This window comes from Rhinolophus sinicus, chromosome 12 (assembly GCF_057876585.1).
Source record: "Rhinolophus sinicus isolate RSI-liver-muscle chromosome 12, RSI-T2T, whole genome shotgun sequence".
Taxonomy (NCBI): domain Eukaryota; kingdom Metazoa; phylum Chordata; class Mammalia; order Chiroptera; family Rhinolophidae; genus Rhinolophus; species Rhinolophus sinicus.
The window spans coordinates 40,345,722-40,364,728 of record NC_142512.1 but is presented as its reverse complement, the minus strand read 5'-3'; the positions used below and the strand labels follow the sequence as shown (position 1 = coordinate 40,364,728).

The 19,007-nt window shown below is 53.8% G+C and overlaps 2 protein-coding genes across 21 annotated transcripts in view; one reads left to right on the top strand and one right to left on the bottom strand.

Moving 5' to 3' along the window:
• Positions 1-14,091, top strand: part of ZNF385C (zinc finger protein 385C) — a 52,315-nt gene extending 38,224 nt beyond the window's left edge. For 7 of the 19 annotated variants that reach the window (XM_019747582.3, XM_019747580.3, XM_019747581.3 and 4 more), the window contains 7 exons: positions 5,837-5,985; positions 7,796-7,906; positions 9,317-9,482; positions 10,791-11,081; positions 11,573-11,760; positions 12,092-12,202; positions 12,711-14,091. In XM_019747582.3, coding sequence (XP_019603141.3) covers positions 5,837-5,985; positions 7,796-7,906; positions 9,317-9,482; positions 10,791-11,081; positions 11,573-11,760; positions 12,092-12,202; positions 12,711-12,947 — 1,253 coding nt within the window. In that variant the 3' untranslated portion in view covers positions 12,948-14,091. Of the gene's footprint in view, positions 1-1,152; positions 1,888-2,972; positions 4,281-5,836; positions 5,986-7,795; positions 7,907-9,316; positions 9,483-10,790; positions 11,082-11,572; positions 11,761-12,091; positions 12,203-12,710 lie in introns of those variants that run through there. The other 12 variants (XM_019747573.3, XM_088802256.1, XM_088802257.1 and 9 more) reach the window with 8 other exon arrangements.
• NKIRAS2 (NFKB inhibitor interacting Ras like 2) lies at positions 14,030-18,117 on the bottom strand. Of its 2 annotated transcripts, none has more exons than XM_019747593.3 (4): positions 17,989-18,117; positions 16,877-16,985; positions 16,223-16,464; positions 14,030-15,663 (listed from the first exon to the last, which is right to left on the bottom strand). In XM_019747593.3, exons 2-4 carry the CDS (start codon positions 16,968-16,970, stop codon positions 15,424-15,426), a joined length of 576 nt encoding a protein of 191 aa, XP_019603152.1. In that variant the 5' UTR covers positions 16,971-16,985; positions 17,989-18,117; the 3' UTR covers positions 14,030-15,423. The 2 variants fall into 2 exon arrangements, with proteins under 2 accessions (XP_019603152.1, XP_019603153.1); XM_019747594.3 differs by having other exon boundaries at positions 17,940-18,058.
• Between the last annotated feature and the right edge of the window lie 890 nt (positions 18,118-19,007).

Genomic DNA, 19,007 nt, shown 5'->3' with positions numbered 1-19,007 from the left:
ACCACTGAAGAGGTGGAAGCAAGGGAGTGACATAGTTGGAGCTGTGTGTGGCCTTGCTCTCTGGTTGCTGCATGAGGGATGAATTTCTGGGGACAAGTGATAGCAGAGGTGGAAGCAGCTGCGTAATCCAGGTGAGACGGTGTAGGCCAGGGTCTAAATGTGACCTGTGGGGACAGGAGGACTTGGGATCTGATTCTGCCTCAGCCCCTTACTGCTTGTGGAACCTTGGGCGAGTCACTTAAAGTCCCTGAGCCTTGGTTTTCTCCTCTCCAAAGTGAAGATACTACCCTCAGAGAGTCCTTGCAAGAGGAATCTTGGTCTCCTCTTGGAGTCACTGGAAAGTACATAGCACAGGGCCTGACTCTGTTCACGCTCAATAAATGAAAAAAGGCAATTAACTGCTATTGTTATCAGTAGGCATGGAGAAGAGGGGACAGACAGGTTCGAAAGATAATTAGGAGGCAGAATTCGGCATGTTTTGGCCATCAGCTGGACATAGCCTTCTGGTTTTTAACTGCTGCTCATCCTGGCCTCATACCTGGGGTGGTGGGAGAGTGAGGGAAACAGAGGCAACCAGCTAGGTGCCTTCACTCTGGGGCCCAGCCCCCACTTCTAGGTTGCCCTTCCCAGAAGCACACTGCGTGTGTGTGCATGTGTGTGTGCGTGTGTTTAGGGAAGGGAGGTCCAGAGAAAACCAATCCAGTTCCTCGGTCTTGTGGCTCTGGACGCTCAGCTTTGTGCTGACGTCCTTCTGATGAAGTAAGTGACTGGACTGGAGGACCCGTCATCATTTGGGCAAGGAGTCAGGAGGTCTGAGTTTTTCTCGCTCAGCCACAAATTATTCATGAGCCCTGAGAATCACTCTCTGTCTTCAGGATTTAATTCCCTCACCTATAAAATGTGGTTGCATAGACTGTACCAGTCTTTCCATCAGTCAAGCTAATCAGTGCCTTGTCCTAGATGGAGGGAGACCCTGGCGGGGGGGCTCCATACTGCCCCCACTTCGGATAACTCTGTGGCCCTTTGCATGACCCTGCCTACTCCCAATGTCCCTTCCCCATTGAGTCGAGTCTGCCCTGGGGAGTGCTCTGTGGGCAGTGTGAACCCATGGTGGACTCCCTAACACCCCTCCCTTGTCTCTTTCATCTCCAGTCTCCCACCGGCGGAGCAGGAATAAACTTTCCCGCTAAGTTAGATGGATGGTCCCCATTAGCCTGGCGGGCTGCCCCTCTCCTGCCTCCCCACCAACTCTCCTTGTCAAGGGAGGTGCCTCTGTGTGTGGGGGGAGGCGAGGGGCAAGAGCATTTGGGTGGGGGTTGGGGGTACCCTGCCCCTGGAGCAGGAATGGTGCCCCCTGGGAAGAAACCAGCCGGAGAGGCCTCCAACTCCAACAAGAAGTGCAAGCGTTACTTCAATGAGCACTGGAAAGAGGAGTTTACCTGGCTGGACTTTGACTACGAGCGGAAGCTGATGTTTTGCCTTGAGTGCCGCCAGGCCCTGGTGAGGAACAAGCATGGCAAAGCTGAGAACGCCTTCACCGTGGGCACTGACAACTTCCAGCGCCATGCCCTGCTGCGCCATGTGACCTCTGGGGCCCACCGCCAGGCTCTGGCGGTCAACCAGGGCCAGCCCACTTTTGAGGGCCAGGCTGAGAGAGGAGGGGCCAACCCAGGCTTGGCCACCACCCCCACCTCTGGGAACCTTAAGGTGGAGGGGGATCCCGCCAAAGTGGCTGTGCTGACCACGGTGTACTGCATGGTCAAGGAGGACGTGCCTGATGACCGCTGCTCAGCCCTGCTCGAGCTACAGAGGTTCAACCTGTGCCAGGCGCTGCTGGGCACAGAACATGGCGATTACTACAGCCCCAGGAGGGTGAGGGACATGCAGGTGGGTGGCAGCCAGAGCTCTGGGGGAGGGCTGGGGGAGGGAGGACACGGAGCTCTCTGGGCACGGAGCCAGCATGCCAGGCCTCTGGGCAGTGGCCAGAGCACTTCATTCATACCTTTACCCATCAGAACCATCACTGAGAGTGTACTGTGTGCCAGGGCTTGGGCCAGCTGCTGGGGACACACAGTGAAGCAGCTAGACCAGGCCCTGTCCTTGGGGGCACAGGAGCACTTCCCTAGGCCAGAGATTGCAAACTGGTGGCCCCGAGGCTTCATTGGCCCACAGCTGTGTTTTGTTGTTTTCACAGTGTTTTTGAAAAACTTAACTTAGCTTCCAAGTTTAACAAAATGAGAGATTACATATAAAAATTTGGATTTGTGACTTCTACTGAAAATCTAGGTCCCTATTTCTCAGGGCAAGAAGTAGTGGAGTTGGGGAGCAGGCATAGCCTTCCCCGTTCCATCTGCTTTATCTCTGGCCCACTGCTAGCTCAGTATTACCCACGTGGCCCCTGGGGGCATGCAAGTTGCAGCTCTGTCCTAGGTACTAGCTGTGTGAGTCCTAGGGGCTAGTGTGAGGGTGGGGGAGTTGATCTCATTTTACAGAGAGATGACAAACAGACAAACAAAGCACACAGCTGGGACCCTGTATCACTGGTTGGGAGCTGAGAGTGTATGTGTCTGTCAGTTAATCCCTGAGCAGCAGAGTGGAGGGAGACCCCCAGGAATAAGAGACTGGGCGATACTGTAGAAACACATACACACCAAGTGCTGTAGAACCTTTATGGTTTATAAAGCATTCTACATGTATAAACACAACACAAAGTTACATTTATAATTCACAACAACCTTTTGAGGAGATTGAGGGCACACATTAACCCAGTTTTAGAGCTGAGGAAACTGAGGCTCAGAGAGGTGAAATGACTTGTCCAAGGTCACACAGCCAATAAGTGGCAAAGCTAGGATTAGTCCCTACGTCTGTCTGATCCCAAGGCCTGTGCTCTTTCTCTCACCCTGTACTTCCTGCCTCTCCTCAGGACAAGCCTAACTCTGTCCTCCCTCCTTTTCTCTCCCTGGCTGTCCCAGGTGGCCATTGCCAGTGTCTTGCATACAGAGGCCTGCCAGCGCCTGAAGGCATCCCCATATGTGGGGCTGGTGTTGGACGAGACCAGGGACTGGCCTGAGTCCCACAGTCTGGCCTTGTTTGCCACTTCAGTGTCCCCCTGCGATGGCCAACCTGCCACCACATTCCTGGGCAGTGTGGAACTACAGGAGGGCGAGGCCACTGCTGGCCAACTCCTGGACATCCTGCAGGCCTTCGGCGTGTCAGCACCCAAGTTGGCCTGGTTCAGCTCGAGCCTCTCCAGTGACCGCCTCGGGAGTGTGGGCCTGCAGCTCCGGGCCACCTGCCCTCTGCTCACCGAGCTACACTGCCTCCCAGGCCGGCCAGATCCTGAGCCCCCTGCCTACCTAGGTGAATATGAAAGTGTACTGGATGCCCTTTTCCGCCTCCACGTTGGCCCCAGTTCCCACATGGTCCCTGAGCTCCGAGCAGCACTGGACCTGGCAGCTATTGACTTGGCAGGATCACGGTCAGTGCCCTGGGCCTCCCTGCTACCCGTCGTGGAAGCAGTGGCTGAGGCTTGGCCTTGCCTGGTGCCCACACTGGAGGCCTCTGCTCCAGCCTCACCTACAGCTAGGGCGCTGGCCCTGGCCCTGCGCCAGTTCACCTTCGTGGCCTTCACCCATCTGCTGCTTGACACTCTGCCCTTTGTGCAGAAGCTCGCCCTTGTCCTGCAGCCAGAAGAGCCGGACCTGGCCTTGCTGCAGCCCCTGGTGATGGCAGCCGCAGCCTCCTTCCAAACACAGCGGCGCAGCTCAGGGGGCGCGCGCCTCCAGGGCTTCCTGCAGGAAGTGGCAGCCTCCGGCCCGGACTTGGGCGGTGGGCGCTGCATCTACCGCGGCGTGGAGCTAGTCGGCTACTCCGAGGCTGCAGTCCGGGGCTTGGAGCGTCTGCGGGGGGCCTTCATGGACTCCTTGCGGAGGGGGCTGCGGAACTCCTACCCCGGACCCTCGCTGGATGCTGTGGCCGCCTTTGCAGCGATCTTTGACCCCCGCCGCTACCCGCAGGCACCGGAGGAACTAGGCGCGCACGGCGAGGGGGCACTACGGGTCCTGCTGCGCGCCTTCGCCCCGGCGGTAGTGCGGCAGCGTGCGCTGGGCGACTTCGCGCTCTTTAAGCGCTTGGTGTGCAGCCTCGGGCGGCTGGGCCCACGGGCTCTGTGTGCCAAGCTGGCGTGCGCGCATTCCGAGCTGCACGAGCTCTTCCCAGACTTTGCCGCCCTTGCTGCCCTGGCCTTGGCATTGCCTGTGGGTGCCGGCCTCCTGGATAAGGTCGGCCGCTGCCGAGAGCTGCGGTGGTGGGGGCAGGGCGGGGCCGGGGGAGGCCGGAGTGACCCCGCGGTCAAGATCGCTGTGGATGGGCCCCCGCTGCACGAGTTTGACTTTGCGCTGGCGGTGGAGTTCTTAGAGAGTGGGTGGGGGGAGGGGCTGCTGGGGTCGCAGCTCATGTGAGGGTGGCCTCCTCTCTATCCAGCCAGCCTGGGGCCCTGGGCACTCCAAGGGCCAAGCTGGCCTACTAACTGTGGCCTTCCACCCACCTTCCTCATGCTGCTTCTGCTCCACGCTGAGTACTAACCCAGCCCTGTGGGCTGTGAAGGAGGGGCTGGGTCCAGGGGGGCCTGGGCAAGTGGACTGAGATGCGAGGATCTGGGCACCCTAAATATTGCTCCTGACCATTCAAGAGTTTGGTGAGGAGTAGCTCTCATCCTTTTCCTTCTGGACTCAGCCCAAGTTTTGGCCCTAGAAAAGTTGGGGGGTGGGGTGCCTTGGTTGGAGGAAGGAAGACTGGGTCTTCAAATTAAGGGATTTAGGGAGAGGACAATGGGTCCTTGTACTGTTTCTTAGCCCTCCTCCTGGCAGCATCTCTTCAGATATGGCTGGAGAGCAGATGACTATCCATGTTTTTGACACACAGCACAGTACCCTCTCTGTGCACAAGCTAACAGTTAAAGGGAGGTAGTGCTGCCCTCCCTCCCCTCCCCACCTATAGGCTGCTGAGGCTTTTCTGTGTGTGACCATGTATATAGACATATAAATCTATAAATGTGAAATAAATCTATCTTTCATAGTGTTAACACATAAATCTAAAAGGACATCTTTTGGTTTTGCAATGACAGGGCCCAAAAAAGTCCCAAAAGAACTGGATTTATTTCTAGTTTTTTTCTTCCTTGAAGTCTGGTTGTTCCCCCAAGTTCCTAGCCCTCCTCTGTCCTTGCCTCAGACCTTTAAAACCAAAGACTGTAAAAACCACAGTGCTGTACCCTGGGGGAAGCATTTGGGGCGTCACCAGAGCTGGGCAACACATCCCTTGAGTCCCATGGGTTTCCTATCCCCTCTGTCAGCCCGTGCTATGAATGGTGTGGGGATCTGGAGAGGGGGAGTTAGTGAGAAGGGAGGGGCCTGACCTTTCCCCAGGCCTCCTGGGTTTGGGTTTAATTTGCAATAAAGTGGAAACCCAGCACATTGTGCAGCCTGCATGGTGGTGTGTGTGTGTCAGGGGCTACCGGGATGCCTCTGTCCTCTCCCTTGGCCTGACTCCCTTTGGGGGTTCATCGGGGTCTCTGGAAGGGCAGGAGGGTCATCCTTCTGGGCTGGGAGCCTTGCGCTGTAGATTCCCTGCTTCTGCTTCCCCAGTTGTGGAGAGGAGAGGCACAAAGGTGGGCTGTGATGGCCCTGAGCTTGGCCGGTGCTACTTTATGAAGAGGGTGACAGGGGCTTCTGCCTTGTCTCCACACCCAAGAAGCCCATCAGCCTCTTGTTCTGGCTGTGGAGGCAGGAGAGACCCCTGTGGCTCCCCATTTCAGACCCTGCCCTTCTTCCTCCTGCAGCAGGCCAAGCCTCCAGTGCCCCAAGCCCCCTGCTGGCCTCCCTGTCCCTGCCTGCCAGGCCTCTGCAGCCCCCGCTGGACTTCAAGCACTTGCTCACCTTCCACTTCAATGGCGCCGCCCCGCTCAGTCTCTTCCCCAACTTCAGCACGGTACGGGCTGGGCTGGCGGGTGGGGGCATGCAACCAAGATGGGGGTGGGCAGGGAAGGTGGGCTCAGAGGGCCGGCTCTCAGAAGCTGGGTCTAACCAGGAGCTCATTCTCCTCCAACATCCCCAAGAGACTAGGTGCTCCCAAAATAGAGACTCCTGGGCCCAGCTGTCTGGGCTACGGAAGGAGGATGGTGTCACCCCCTCCCCCCAAAACAACTGCTGGGCCTGTGGGGTCTATACTGTAGGTTTCACTTGAGTTTTGGTAGAGGGACTTCTATGGATGATTTATGTACGCCTGTGTGCAATTAGGGTGTGTCTTTGTTTTAGTTTGTGACTCTCTAGGTCTTGTGTATTATTTGTGGATGTGAGTTTGTGTGTTGGTGTCCAGTGTGTGTTTGTAAACAACTCTTTGTGCCTGGGTATGTAAGTAATGTGTGTGTCTGTATCTGAGAGGTGTTTCGTGTCTTTGTCAACTATGTGTGTGTTTGGTGTGTGTCTGACTTCTGAGTGAGTGTGTTTTGTGTGAGTGGGGTTATTGTGCATTTTTCTGTGGTTGTGCCATTGGTGTGTGTGAGTGTGTACATTTTTGCATATCTCTGTAACCTATAACTGCCTATAAGCTTAAGTGCTATCTGTCTGTATACTAGTCTATGTATTTCCACGTGTGCATGTGTGTGAACAAGTGTAGTGAGTATGAACTTGACATCACTACATGAGCTGTAAGGAATGTCCCCCTTTTAAAGTTTAAAAAATCAAATATAGTCATTGATGAGCCCCACACAATTCTGGCAAAATGGTGGGAAATTCAGCCTCAGTTACTGTGAGGAATCCCTTCCTGCCCTCCAGGGTTTCACAGAGGTCCTCTGGACCCTTGGGGAGGGTCCTCTGGTTTTTGGTTTTTGCTGTCACTTGCATGGTCCCTCAAGAGTGGGTGAAGCCACCATTGTCCTCATCGCTGGGGGCCCTGCAGGCCATTCTCTGAGGTCCTGTCCCCTGCTATCCCGGCCCTGGGTTTTGGGAGGGTTAGAACCTCTTTCAGTTCACAGGGACGTTTCTGAAACCCTGCTTTTCTCTCAAAGCCTCTGTTCTCTTCTCAGGAAGGCTTGGAAAGTTCTTCTTGGCAGACAAGCCCAGACAGCTTCTGCTTTTGGCCCAACAATCCAGGCCCCTGAGAAAAGGGAATGTAAAGGCTTGCTTTGATAGAAAAAAAAAAGTACTTAAAATAAAAAGACACACAAATTAATACTCCAAAGAAATGATCCTACTCCTCAGAGAACCCTCTAGCCTCCACTTGCAGCCGCTTGTTCCCTCCTGGCCCCCCACCTTCCCCGAGCCCTATCCTCCTCTCCCTCTCAGGCCCTGTGACAGTGACGGAGCTCATACGATAAGCCTGATCTCCCCCAGCCCACAGGTCCAGTGCAAGGCTGGGGTATGGGAGAGGAAATTCCAACACAGGGACTCTTTGTCCCTTTCCTGCCTCTCCCTGCCCCCAATTCTCTGTCCCAATAGTGTGATTCTTATGAATGAGGAAAAAAACAGAGACCAGAAGGATAGCAAGACATGCCAAGGTGGTTACCAGGACATGGTTCTATCTCTTAAGATCATGGAGGTCACCCTGGCTATTTCCTGCCACCAAGCAGAAGCCCAGGCTGACAGATAAAGGCTGTTTCTTTTCCTGTGTCTAACATCGCTAGGGTGGGAAAATTCTTCCTAGGGGCTGACCACTGCTCTCCTCAATAATCTTTAATAATTACTGTCTCCCCTTCCGAAGCCAACCCCAGAGTTATTATGCCCTCCCACCCCCTTCACAGATGGACCCTGTCCAGAAAGCTGTCATCAGCCACACGTTTGGGGTCCCTTCCCCTCTGAAGAAGAAGCTCTTCATTTCCTGTAACATCTGTCACCTGAGGTTCAACTCAGCGGTGAGAGGGAATAGTAGAAATAGGCTTGGGAGGGGGCTGGGCAGGGAGAGGGCTGGAGACTGGGTTTTTGGGGTCTTTCCTGGGTTGTGGTCCGTATTTTCCATCTCTGGTTGCAGAAGAGGCGCTCCTGGTCCTTTATCCATCCATCCTCTCCTCTTCACAGTCCTCTGCCCCTTCCCTCTCTAGTCTCCCTGGGACTCCATTTCTTTCCCCTGTGCCTGTCCTGTGTTCTGGATCCAAGAGAGAAGACTGTCCTTTCTCCCCCACTCTGGGTTCCAGGGGTCACCCCATCAGCTCCTGCTTTGGAGCTAAGTTCTTAAAGCACCTGGGAGCTTACAGAATGTGCACATGCCCATCATCTTACTGAGCTCTCATGATACATCTGTGAGATGGATAGAGGCACTATTATCATCCCCACTTTTCAGATGAGGAAACAGCCTCAGAGAGGTTAAGTGACCTGCCTGAGGCCACACAGCTGGTAAGTAGCATAGCTGGGATTTGAACCCAGGCTTGGCTGACCCTAAGACCCGCATACTTTTTTCTACCATAGCCTGGCCCTAGATAGTGGAGGAGCCTCATTCTGGCCTCCCAGGGAAGGTTTACCTTCTGTCCAGGTAACTCTGGGGTTTTGGGGAGATGCTCTCAGCAGACCTGCTCTGGTGAAAGCATCCAGGAGGTGAGGGGAGGCACAGGGCCTGTCTTTCCTACATTTGGGAGCAACAAGCAGGAACCCCTGGTTGAAGGAGGAAAGACACTGCCAGGCCAGATTTGGGGGTCGTCTCCAGGCTTCAGGTTACATGAGTTGTGCCCAAACTGGACAAAGATTTCACTCTGAGGGAGGGACTGTGTCTTCTCCATGCTGGGCCCCTGGCACAATACCTGGCAAATAGCCAATGCTCAATATCTATTTGTTGAAAAAAATGAACAAAAGGATGAATGTTCTGGGGTACACATACCCCAAAGGGTGAGGACTGCTCTGTTTTCTCCATTTGTACATTTATAAACTTGGTAACTAACATTAATTGAGCACCTCCTGTATGTACTAGACCCTTATTCAGGTTCTCATCTAATTCTCACATTCCCGTGAGGTCAGTGTTACCATCGCAAGTTTACGAGTGAGGAAACAGGCTCAGAGAGGTGAGGTGACTTGCCCAAAGATGCACAGCTACTAAGTGGCTGAATCAGAATTTGAAGCCAGAGGCTGCCTGACTGGGACTCATGTATGAGAATCTGTTCTGTAAACCTCATGGCCACACACATACTGTGATGACGATGGCGGTGATAAGGATTTGCCCCTTGTGTGGCCCCACCCCTGCCTCCCTCTAACCTGTCCTCTGCCCAGCATCAGCTCATGGATGGGACATGTGGACACAGTGAATGAATGGTAACCCTGTGCCGTCCCCTCCCCAGAACCAGGCTGAAGCACATTATAAAGGCCACAAACACGCCAGAAAACTCAAGGCTGTCGAAGCTGCCAAGAGCAAGCAGAGGCCCCAAACCCTGGCCCAGGATGGGACACTGGTGTCCCCAACCCCACCTGTGGCCAGTGCAGCCCCTGGAGAGCTGCAGAGCAAAGGTCAGTCCTGAGCTCTTTGCTTAGCTCCCTGCTCCAAATCTGGTTTCTGACAAGGGACTGAGACATTTCTGCTGCTTCTTAGTTTTGCTTGTGTTGGAGTATTCCCACACAGAGAAAAAGGCACACATCCCAAGTGGAGAGCCCAAAGAATTTTCCTTTCTGAATATACTGAGATCAAGAAACATCTCTCAAGCACCCAGAAGCCCGCCTCGGGCCCCCTCCTAGTACTGCCTTGTTGTATTAGTGTCCTGGGGCTTTTGTAATGAATGGCCACGAACTGGGTGGCTGAAAACAACAGACATTTATTTTCTCACAGTTCTGGAGGTCAGAAGTTTGAAATCAGGGTGTCGACAGGGTTGGTTCCTCTGTGGGGACTCCAAGGGAGAATCTGTCCCATGCCCCTCTCCTAGCTTCTGGTGGTTGCTGGCATTCCTGGACATTCCTTGGCTTGTGGATGCATTGCTCCAATCTCTGCCTGTCTTCACATTTCATTGTCCCATGTGTGTGTCTCTGTGTCTTCACGTGGTCTTCTTATAAGATGACACCAGTCATTGCATTAGGGCCTACCCTAATCCAATATGACTTCGTCTTAACTAATTACATCTGCAAAGACCTTATTTCCAAATGAGGTCTCATTCTGAAGTCACAGAAGGACATGAATTTTGGGGTGACACTGTTCAACCACCTACACCCCTCCCTCCAGGGTACCTGCAACCCTAACTTTTCTCAGCATAGGTCAGTTTCACTTGGTTTTGGTAAATCATATCATATGTAGGCTTCTGTGTCTGGCTTTTGTTTATCTTTTCATAAACATACATCAACATTCATTATAAGATTCTTTGTGTTGTTGCTTGTCGCTGTAGTTTGTCTTTTTCCATTGCCATGTAGTATTCCATCGCATGACTATACAACTATTTTATTTGAATCTATTCTACTGATGGACATTTGAATGGTGTCCAGTTCTGTACTATTACAAATAGTGCTTTATGAACATTCTAATACTTTTTTTGGTGATTTCTGCATACTTAACAGTTAGCTAATAACTAGAATATCAGGGCTGTGAGGGCTTCCTGAAATTACTGCGTCCAACTTTATGATTTCAGATGGGGAAACTGAGGCCCAAAGAGGCCTAAGTCTGCCCAGTGAGTTGGTGGAAGAGTGGGGTCTGGAATTCAGTGCTGGTCATCCCTGCACTAGTGACCCTTCCACTCTGCCATACCACCCCCAAATGTCAGTACTTAAAATCATGGTCTCCAGAATCATCTCAGGCCTCACACTCTTACCCGATGCCTTCCATCTCCCCATCAGTTCCTGCAGCCCCTCCTCCTGGCCCCCCACTCCAGCCACCACTGACTGCCGACCCAATGCCCAGGGAGTCAGCCCACTCAGACCTCTTGGATGCTGCCTCCTCTTCCTCTTCTTCCTCCTGCCCACCCTGCTCCCCAGAGCCCGGGAGAGAGGCACCAGGGCCTGAGCCAGTGGCAGCTGCCGTGGAAAGCGGTGTGAGTGGGGAAGGCAAGAGTGAGAAGGGGCGCCTCTACTGCCCCACGTGTAAGGTGACAGTGAACTCCGCCTCCCAGCTTCAGGCTCACAACACAGGTCAGTGCCCCACTAGCTGAAGTCTGGGGGGAAGGAGAAGACAGGAAAACTGCCCCTCACCAGATGTGGGCAGGCTTGTTGGCAAAATCATTGTGGTCAGCTGTTACTGGGTGGGCACTTCGGGTCCCCTCGCTAATGCTTGAGGAGGGAGAATTGGGAAGAGAAGCAAGAACTGAAGGGTCATTCCAGAGAGGACAGGAGACGCCTCTTCCATCTCTCCTTATGTCAGATCCAGAGGAAGGGACTGAGATGAGAGAAGGGAAGCCGACCAGTTACACGGCAAGGCCTTCCCTGGGGGAGGTTGGCTTGAAATGAGAGAAGCTGGGAAGACCTTGCAGAGATGGGAAAGAGAAATCGCATGTGGCTGGTGTGGAGTATATGTTCTGAGCAGCCTTGAGGCTAAAGGGACAACCAAACTAGTTGGGAGGGGTCTCTGTGGCCCTTGCAGCCCGTCTTCGGTGCTGACTGGCTGTCTTCTTTCCTCCCTCCAGGAGCCAAGCACCGGTGGATGGTGGAAGGTCAGCGAGGGGCTCCTCGAAGAGGCCGGGGCCGCCCCATGTCCAGGGGAGGAGCTGGACACAGGGCCAAGAGAGTGACCGGGGGCCGGCAGGGGCCCAGCCCCCCTTTTCACTGTGCTGTCTGTCAGCTCCAGGTCAATTCAGAGACCCAACTGAAGCAGGTGGGAGAAGGGAGACCAGGATTGAGGCTAGAGCAGGGGTGAGGGGGTGGGACCAGCACCAGGGGAGGAGGAGATAGCCTGAGGAGAGAAGGTGGGGAGATCAAAGCCAGGGGGAGCTGGTAGAGGAAGAGGAGCAAGGCTAGAGAGACAGTGGACTCCTGGAGGGCAAAGGCCAGTACTTACCCCCTCTTCCCAGGGCCACTCTAGGTGGATGCCCAGTACATGTACGTTCAATGTGTGAACTGTGGGTAGAGGAGGGTGAGCTAGTCGAGGATGATGGGGGTCCTTGGGCTTCCTCATCTTGTTCCCAGTCTGTCTGTCTGTCCATTAGCACCTGAGCAGCAGGAGGCACAAAGACCGCCTGGCCGGGAAACCCTCCAAGCCCTCCAGCCAGCACAGCAAGCTGCAGAAGCACGCAGCGCTGGCTGTGAGTATCCTCAAGGTATCTGTCTCCAAGCAACAGGACTGGGACCCTGCTGGGAGGAGGGGAAGCGGTGAGGGGGGGGAAGGGGGCGGGGAGGCAGCTGAGGGGGCTGGGGCAGGAATAAAGCCACCCCCCTTCGAGGCTGCCTGGGCAGAGAAAGAGCTGGGGTTGGGTCTTTGGCTGTCCGGTGATCTGCCCAGAGGAATTTCCGGGGAGGTGGGCCTGGGTAGGAATCTCAGCGGCAAGAGCAAGGGGTAGGCGTACATCTCCTAGAAACCATCTGTACCCCCACCCCGAATAGCCTCCTGCCTTGGCCCGTCCTGATTCTCCTCCCTCTAGACAGGAAGACAGGTGGTGGAGAAAGCCCTTTGGAATGAATGTTTGTGGGTGGGAAGGGAGGAGGATTTAGGTTTGGAACTCTGAAAGGCACGTTTTTCCTACAGCAAAAAGCCCAAGGACGGAGCTGAGGGAGGGGGCATTTTCTGGGGTCAGAGACTGTGTCCAGTCCTCTCTCTCTTCTTTGCAGTCTAAACTGGCCTTGCAGAAGCAACTCACCAAGACGCTGGCAGCCCGCTTCCTGCCCAGCCCAATCCCCACTGCAGGTGCGGCCATCTGTGCCCTGCCAGGGCCCCTGGCCCTCCGGCCTGCACCCACCGCAGCCACCACCCTCTTCCCAGCTCCGATCCTCGGCCCAGCTCTGTTCCGCACCCCAGCAGGAGCCATTCGCCCTGCCACGGGACCCATCCTCTTTGCTCCCTATTAGCCCTCCTGGGGAGGCATGGGCTGACTTCTCAGCATTCTCCCTACTCTTCTCAGATCCTACATCCCACAGGGGACTGCCTTTTACAGCCTAGGAGTTCCTGACCAATCTAGGAAGAGCTGGGCTAGTTTTAAGGGCAGCTGCCCTTCACTCCATCTGGACTGAGGGTTCCACCAATACCCCTTGCCCAAGGGCCACTCCCAACCTCATTTCCCCAGCCTTCTAGGGCTAGTCCTGGGCTTCCTTGCATTTCCCAGCCTGATTTACAGGGAGCAAACTGAAATCCCAAAGATCTATGCAAAATCCTAGCCCCACCCCCATGGTGCTCTCATCCCCCCCACCCCCAGACCTATACCTTCATGGCCAGAGGCCCTAGAAATCTAGCCTGGGGACAACTTTGTGACCTCTATTCCCATGCCCTGGGGAGGCCTTCCCCATTCACTGGATTCTCTGGAGAATGACTGGGGATGAGGGATGGGCTCAAGCTGGAGTGGGTTCAAGGCTACCTGGAAAGGTGACCCATGGGGGTGTGGTGGAAGACTGGAGGAGAAAGAGAGCAGTGCTAAGGTGGGGCATTGATGGCAGGGGCTGGTGCTGAAAGCTTTTGGCGTCTTCATCTGCTCTATCGGGGTGGGGCTAAGACGGGTGGTAAAGGTGGTGTTCTGGCTGGGCCCAGTTTTAATAGAAGTGATCAATCCCCTCTTCGCTTTTCACTGATTCCTCCTGAATCCCAGCTCTGGAATCCCTCAGACTATGGACTCAGCTAACACTGGCTCCACCCCAGGGCTCCCAAATAAGTGCTCTCCCTTCTAGCTCTTCACTCCAAACTGGTCCCTAGCACTAAATTCAGCTCTCTCCTCCCAACCAGCACCCCAAAGCTCCCTCACTGTGAAGCTGAGTATTGGGATCTAGTCTGATACACTCTAAAGACCCCTTTTCATGCTGTCAAAGTTAATGTCGCAACCTCCATCCCACCCCAACACCCCCACACACACCCCACAATATGGGACGTTGCCAGTATCCACCTGTATCTTTTTTCTTTTTTTAGATATTTCCAATGGGAGAACAAGGAGGGAGGGGGGGACTTTTTGATAACAGTTGTGGTTTTATTGTGTCCAATGCATCAATAAATGAACTTTAAGCCTGAGCTTGTATATGTCCTAACTTAACTTGCCCAGCCCTGGGCCACCTGCCCCTGCTCACCTCTCCTGTTTTGGGGAGGCGGCACATATTGGAGGTCACCTGGCTACAGGGGCTCACCTATGGTAGCTGTGCCCATTAGAAGCATGAAGTGGGCACAGGAAGTTGTGGGTCATAAGCTCACTTTATAGCATGTCAAGTGTAACTACCCTTCTGAGCCCCCACAGATCTGTCAGCTCCTAAGAAGCTATTTGTTTGCCTAGTTCTTCTGTTCAGGCATCTGAGGTAAGAAGGGCTAGAGGAGCACCTTGTCCAGCCTTCACCATGGCAGCATACTAATTTATAACAGGTAACTTATAAATAAAGTCCAGCTATTAGCTGAAAACAACCACAGGAAGGGGTGAAGACCAGCTCCCAAGGGTGTGAGGTTCCCCATTGGGCACCACACTGAGCAGCCATTCTGGCAAGTACAGCAGATAGTTCTCTCCTGCCCCCTGGTGGTTGGCAGAGAGCAGTGTTCCAGCCTCCAGGGCCGGTAGGCATAGCACCTTAAAGAGAAAAAAGCAAAGGGTACAGTCATAGCCTGCCCAAAGCCATGGGCATGATAAAATCATAGGCCTGGAGAGGATCTAGAAGGTCATCTAAGCAACTCCTATCACCTTACAGATGAGAAAACTGAAGCCCAGAGAGGGGAAAGGCCTTGCTGGGTCACGAAGCCACTTGGTAACAGCCCCGTCAGCATTCTGTTCCACCTCAACCAATGAGACCTATCTGCTCCCTGAGCAGGAAGAGGAAGCGAAACAATTGGGGTAAGAGGTTGAACAGAAAATCATACTTCCCAGGAGTCTGGCTTCTTCCAGCCAAGGTACAGACAGGAGAAAGGTCAGGGTGCTGGATGAGGGCGCACCCCTAACACCAGCATGCACACGCAAACACAATATCTGGCTACCCTTTCCCGAGTCCAGGCTGGTGCCCTAAGTGTGTGTGTCATCGACAGAAGACCAGAAGTGTGGGACCCCCGTGATTAGAACCAGGCCTAGACTGGGCACTGACTTCTGTACGGCAGCTATACTTCCCATCCAGGGCAGGTGGAAGGGACACTGACCCACAACTGCCCCAGGTCACAGTGGGGCAGATATGACGAAAGCTGGGGTGGAGAAAGAGGTTGGGGACGCTAACCTAGATTATTTGCACTTCCCGGAGTTGGGAGGGAGCAAAAGTGGCCTGAGCCTTGGACAGCCCAGCTGCCTGGCCCAGTGGGGAGTTCCTCTTTCCCCTCAACCCATCTTCCAAAGCCCCAAAAGCTGGACCGAGGTTGGGAAGAAAGGATGGCAGCTCTTCAGCCATCCAAGGAGCCGCTGCCCTTGTTCTTGCGGCTGAGGGGGAAGGCGGACTTGCTCTGGGGCTGGGTCATCTTGCTGGCCAGGTAGACGAAGGGCTCCAGGAGGGAGCGGCGGTCAGCCACCGACACCTCCCACAGCTTCACCTTCTCCGACTTGGCCCAGTGCTGAGCCACATCGGGGTCCACACGCCGCTGCTCCTGCAGGTCACACTTGTTGCCGAGGACCACGATGGTGACCTGGGACAGAGGGACAGAGTACAGGCCTATCAATGTACCACGGACCTCAGGAAGGAAAGTCTCAATGGCTCATGTCTTCCTATATTAGAAACCACAGACTGAGAGGAAGGAGATGGTTGTTTCCTCCTCTCCTCCTTCAGTTCAAATTTTGGCCTCCACCTCGTCCTACCTCCAGGAGTTCCAATACAAGCCCTGTATCACCCATGCCTGCTCATCACTAGCAGTTAGTTTCTGGCTAAACAACTGGTGAGGCAGCACTCCCAGAATGCCTGTAGCCTAAAGAGGGCTTTCACAGCTCAAAGCATAGAATCATAAGAAAAGACTAATAGGGGCTTCACGTAGTAGGTCAGGGATCTCTTAAATTGAAGAGAAGCCTCTTCAGTTGAGCTGCCTCAACATGGGGCCACCCCCAGCGGTGAAGATACCCCCCAGCAGCCTCCATTGCCCCTCTAGCTCCTATCCACTTCCTGGCAAATGAGTGAAAAAAGAGCCATGCCAAGCCTTCCAAGGCCAGCACAGGGCCCACTCTCTCTCACCACTGGAGCTCACACACACACACCTCCTTCTTGTCCTTGGATTTGTCGATTTCCTTCTTGAGCAGTTCTACGCGCTGGAAAGACTCTCGGCTGTCTGTGCTGTAGACCAGGACGTAGCCGTCAGTGCAGGAGAAGCAGTGCCGGGGCAGCTCGGCCCCATCTCGGAGCCCCCGGGTGTCATAGAAACGCACCTGCTCCCGCACCCCCCGGTCGGTTTCAATGGAGCCCACGTAGATGTCTTCCTGCGTCTCAATCATCTCAGAACCTGGGATAAAATGAGGAGAAAACTTGTTTGTAGGGAGGAAGGAGGTGGGAAATGTGAGTGACTGAGCATATGCGTGTATATCCTGACAGGGTGACCAGACAGGGAAAGAAAGGAATGTGGGGGCCAGAGACTGAGTCTGGCAGGACTGGAATGATTTGGGGGAAGAGACATTAATCTCATGTTCATACCCTGCCAAACAAAAGTGTGACTTGGGAGCATTCCTTCCTCATATCAGATATTGGACTTCCTTCCTCCAGATCTCAATGTTGTAGGGCTGGGGGGCGTAATGTAAATTTTACTCTTTTGGGGTGCAAGAACCACCAGGAGCAGCTCTTAGCCTCTGTGTGTTGATATCAGATCCTGTTCGTTATTCTTCACCTTCTATCATTCCCCTACCCCCAATAACACTCACCCACTACATGGTTCCCGTACAGAAGCTGCTCCAGGATTGACGTTTTGCCCACAGATGCCTGGCCGCACACGACCACCTTGCAGCTCTTCCCCATGCTTAGCCTTCAACCCTGAAAAACAGAAGCACACTGGGTGAGGTGGGATGAAAACAGAGGGCAGCCTTCCCATAACTGAGAGCCCCAGTTCTGGGCTGCATGTGTAGCCTCAGGGACTCAGCACTGTCCCCTGCTCTAGTCAGGGTGGATGTCAGAAGTTTTGTGCCTAAGTCCACTACTGGACAAGGAGCTGTATCTTATTCACCATCGTTATTCCCAATACCTGGCCAGTAACGGGCACAGCGCGGGTGTTCAGTAAATGCTGCCATAAAGGGGTGAGTTGCTGGTTTAAATGAACCACTGGCCAGGTTCCTGTGTCCACAGGACGCGGAGGACATGGAAGGGGGTTAGGCCTCAGCTTCCTCTTTTTAACTACAACCCCACGGAGAAATAAGCAGGAACACTATTTTGTGTGGATCTGTCTTAAGCTACTCTTCCTGGGGACAGTGAACAAATAAGGAGGATACTTTTGCTTTCCTGTACGACTTAATCTAAACAATAGTTAATTCCCTATAATTCCTAGCTAAGTCCACGGCTAAGATGAAGACCATCAGACAAGAAAGGAGGAAGGAATCTATGGGGAAAAGTCTCTAGAAAACAGGCAATTTTTGCTGCCCTTGGACTGATAGACCCAGAAGAGAAAGCTCAGACACAGAAACCCCTGCCCGGACACAGAGGAGGTCCCAGAGACCTTCTCGAAGGCATTCATTCCAAACACAGGTTTCCGAGGAGCCCCAGACAGATTCCCCCAAAGAGCGGAGACACAGAGATCATTCCCAAAAGGGGTCCCAAACAGAAACCTCTCCAGAGGAAACTCCTGATACAGATCCTCCTCCCCTCACCCGAAGGACTCCACAGACTGAGCCCTGAAATTAACGATACCCCAAGAGAGACAGCCAGCGGGGCCTCCGCCAAATTTCCCCAAGAGGAGACCCCCAGAGGGAATCAAAGGCGGGAAAGATCTGCCACCTAAAGCGACCCTGACGCGGTGGCCGATCCCGGCCTCCCAGCTCCGTACCTCCCGGGGCTCTCGCAGCACCCCGGCCAGGCCCCGAGAGGAGCGCCGGGATCAGGGGAGGGGCAGCACGGCCGCAAGGACACCGTTCTTCCGGGTCGATTCGGGCTTCGTCAGTACCTGCCCTCCCGCCCCCCCCCCCCGCCCATTTCCGCCCGGCAAGACGAATTCCGGCGGCGGAGAGCGGGCGCCGTCCGCACAGCGCCCCCCAAAGGCCCTAAAGGCAAATGACGGCCAGGATTGGGGCAGCTGGTGCACAGCGGAATCGTAAGGTGCTAGGCTCCCTACACTCTGGTTGCCGTTCTGGTGTGTCTGATGCCCAGATATTCTTTACCTAAAGGCTACTATAGTATAGGAACACTTCATTTATTCAATCGTTTATTCAATCGTTTATTCTAAGTACCTGCTCTATGCCAGGTACATGACCACGAACCTGGAAACGTGGGCGAATTAGACATGGTACCTGTCCGTTAGAACGGCACCGTCTAGAGGAGTTAGACATCCAAGCCACCAAGTAGAATACAACATGGTAAGAACTATTACAGAGCTGCTATGGGAGCACCGCAAGGGGGCATTTAACTTGGGGGCCTTGGGCACCACAGAGAACGTCCTGGTGGAGGAGGTCATGTCTGTATTGAGGTTTGAAGGGCTTGGGAGGAAAGGGTGGAGAAAGCGCGGCAAAAATCATGGCATTTTCTGGAATTACAAGTACTTGGGTTCTATATTGATGGTAGAAAGGAGCCAAATGATCAAAGGTCTTGTGTAGTAGGCCAAAAAGTTCAAACTGTATCCTAACAGCCAGGAAAGCTATTGGTAGGTTTTAGTGAAGCGACATCAATTTTTGCTTTTAAGAAGGTCACTCTGGCAGAAGACTGAAGATTGGAAAGAGATGAGACAAGGGGGCCAGTTAGGAGACTTTGGCAGTATAGATCTGGATATATAGATCTAGAACTCGGAAGAGCAGTCTAGGTTGGAGATAGCAACAGACTTGAGAGTCACCAACAAATAAAGTTAAAGCTGTG

Bases quoted from the DNA above. Each gene is read 5' to 3' on its own strand.
- NKIRAS2 (XM_019747593.3), bottom strand. From the start codon at position 16,970: ATGGGGAAGAGCTGCAAGGTGGTCGTGTGCGGCCAGGCATCTGTGGGC. The intron at 16,465-16,876 runs GTGAGTGTTATT...ATTTTATCCCAG, and splicing joins GTACGGGAACCATGTAGTGG to GTTCTGAGATGATTGAGACG. The intron at 15,664-16,222 runs GTGTGTGTGTGT...CCTCTGTCCCAG, and splicing joins AATCCAAGGACAAGAAGGAG to GTCACCATCGTGGTCCTCGG.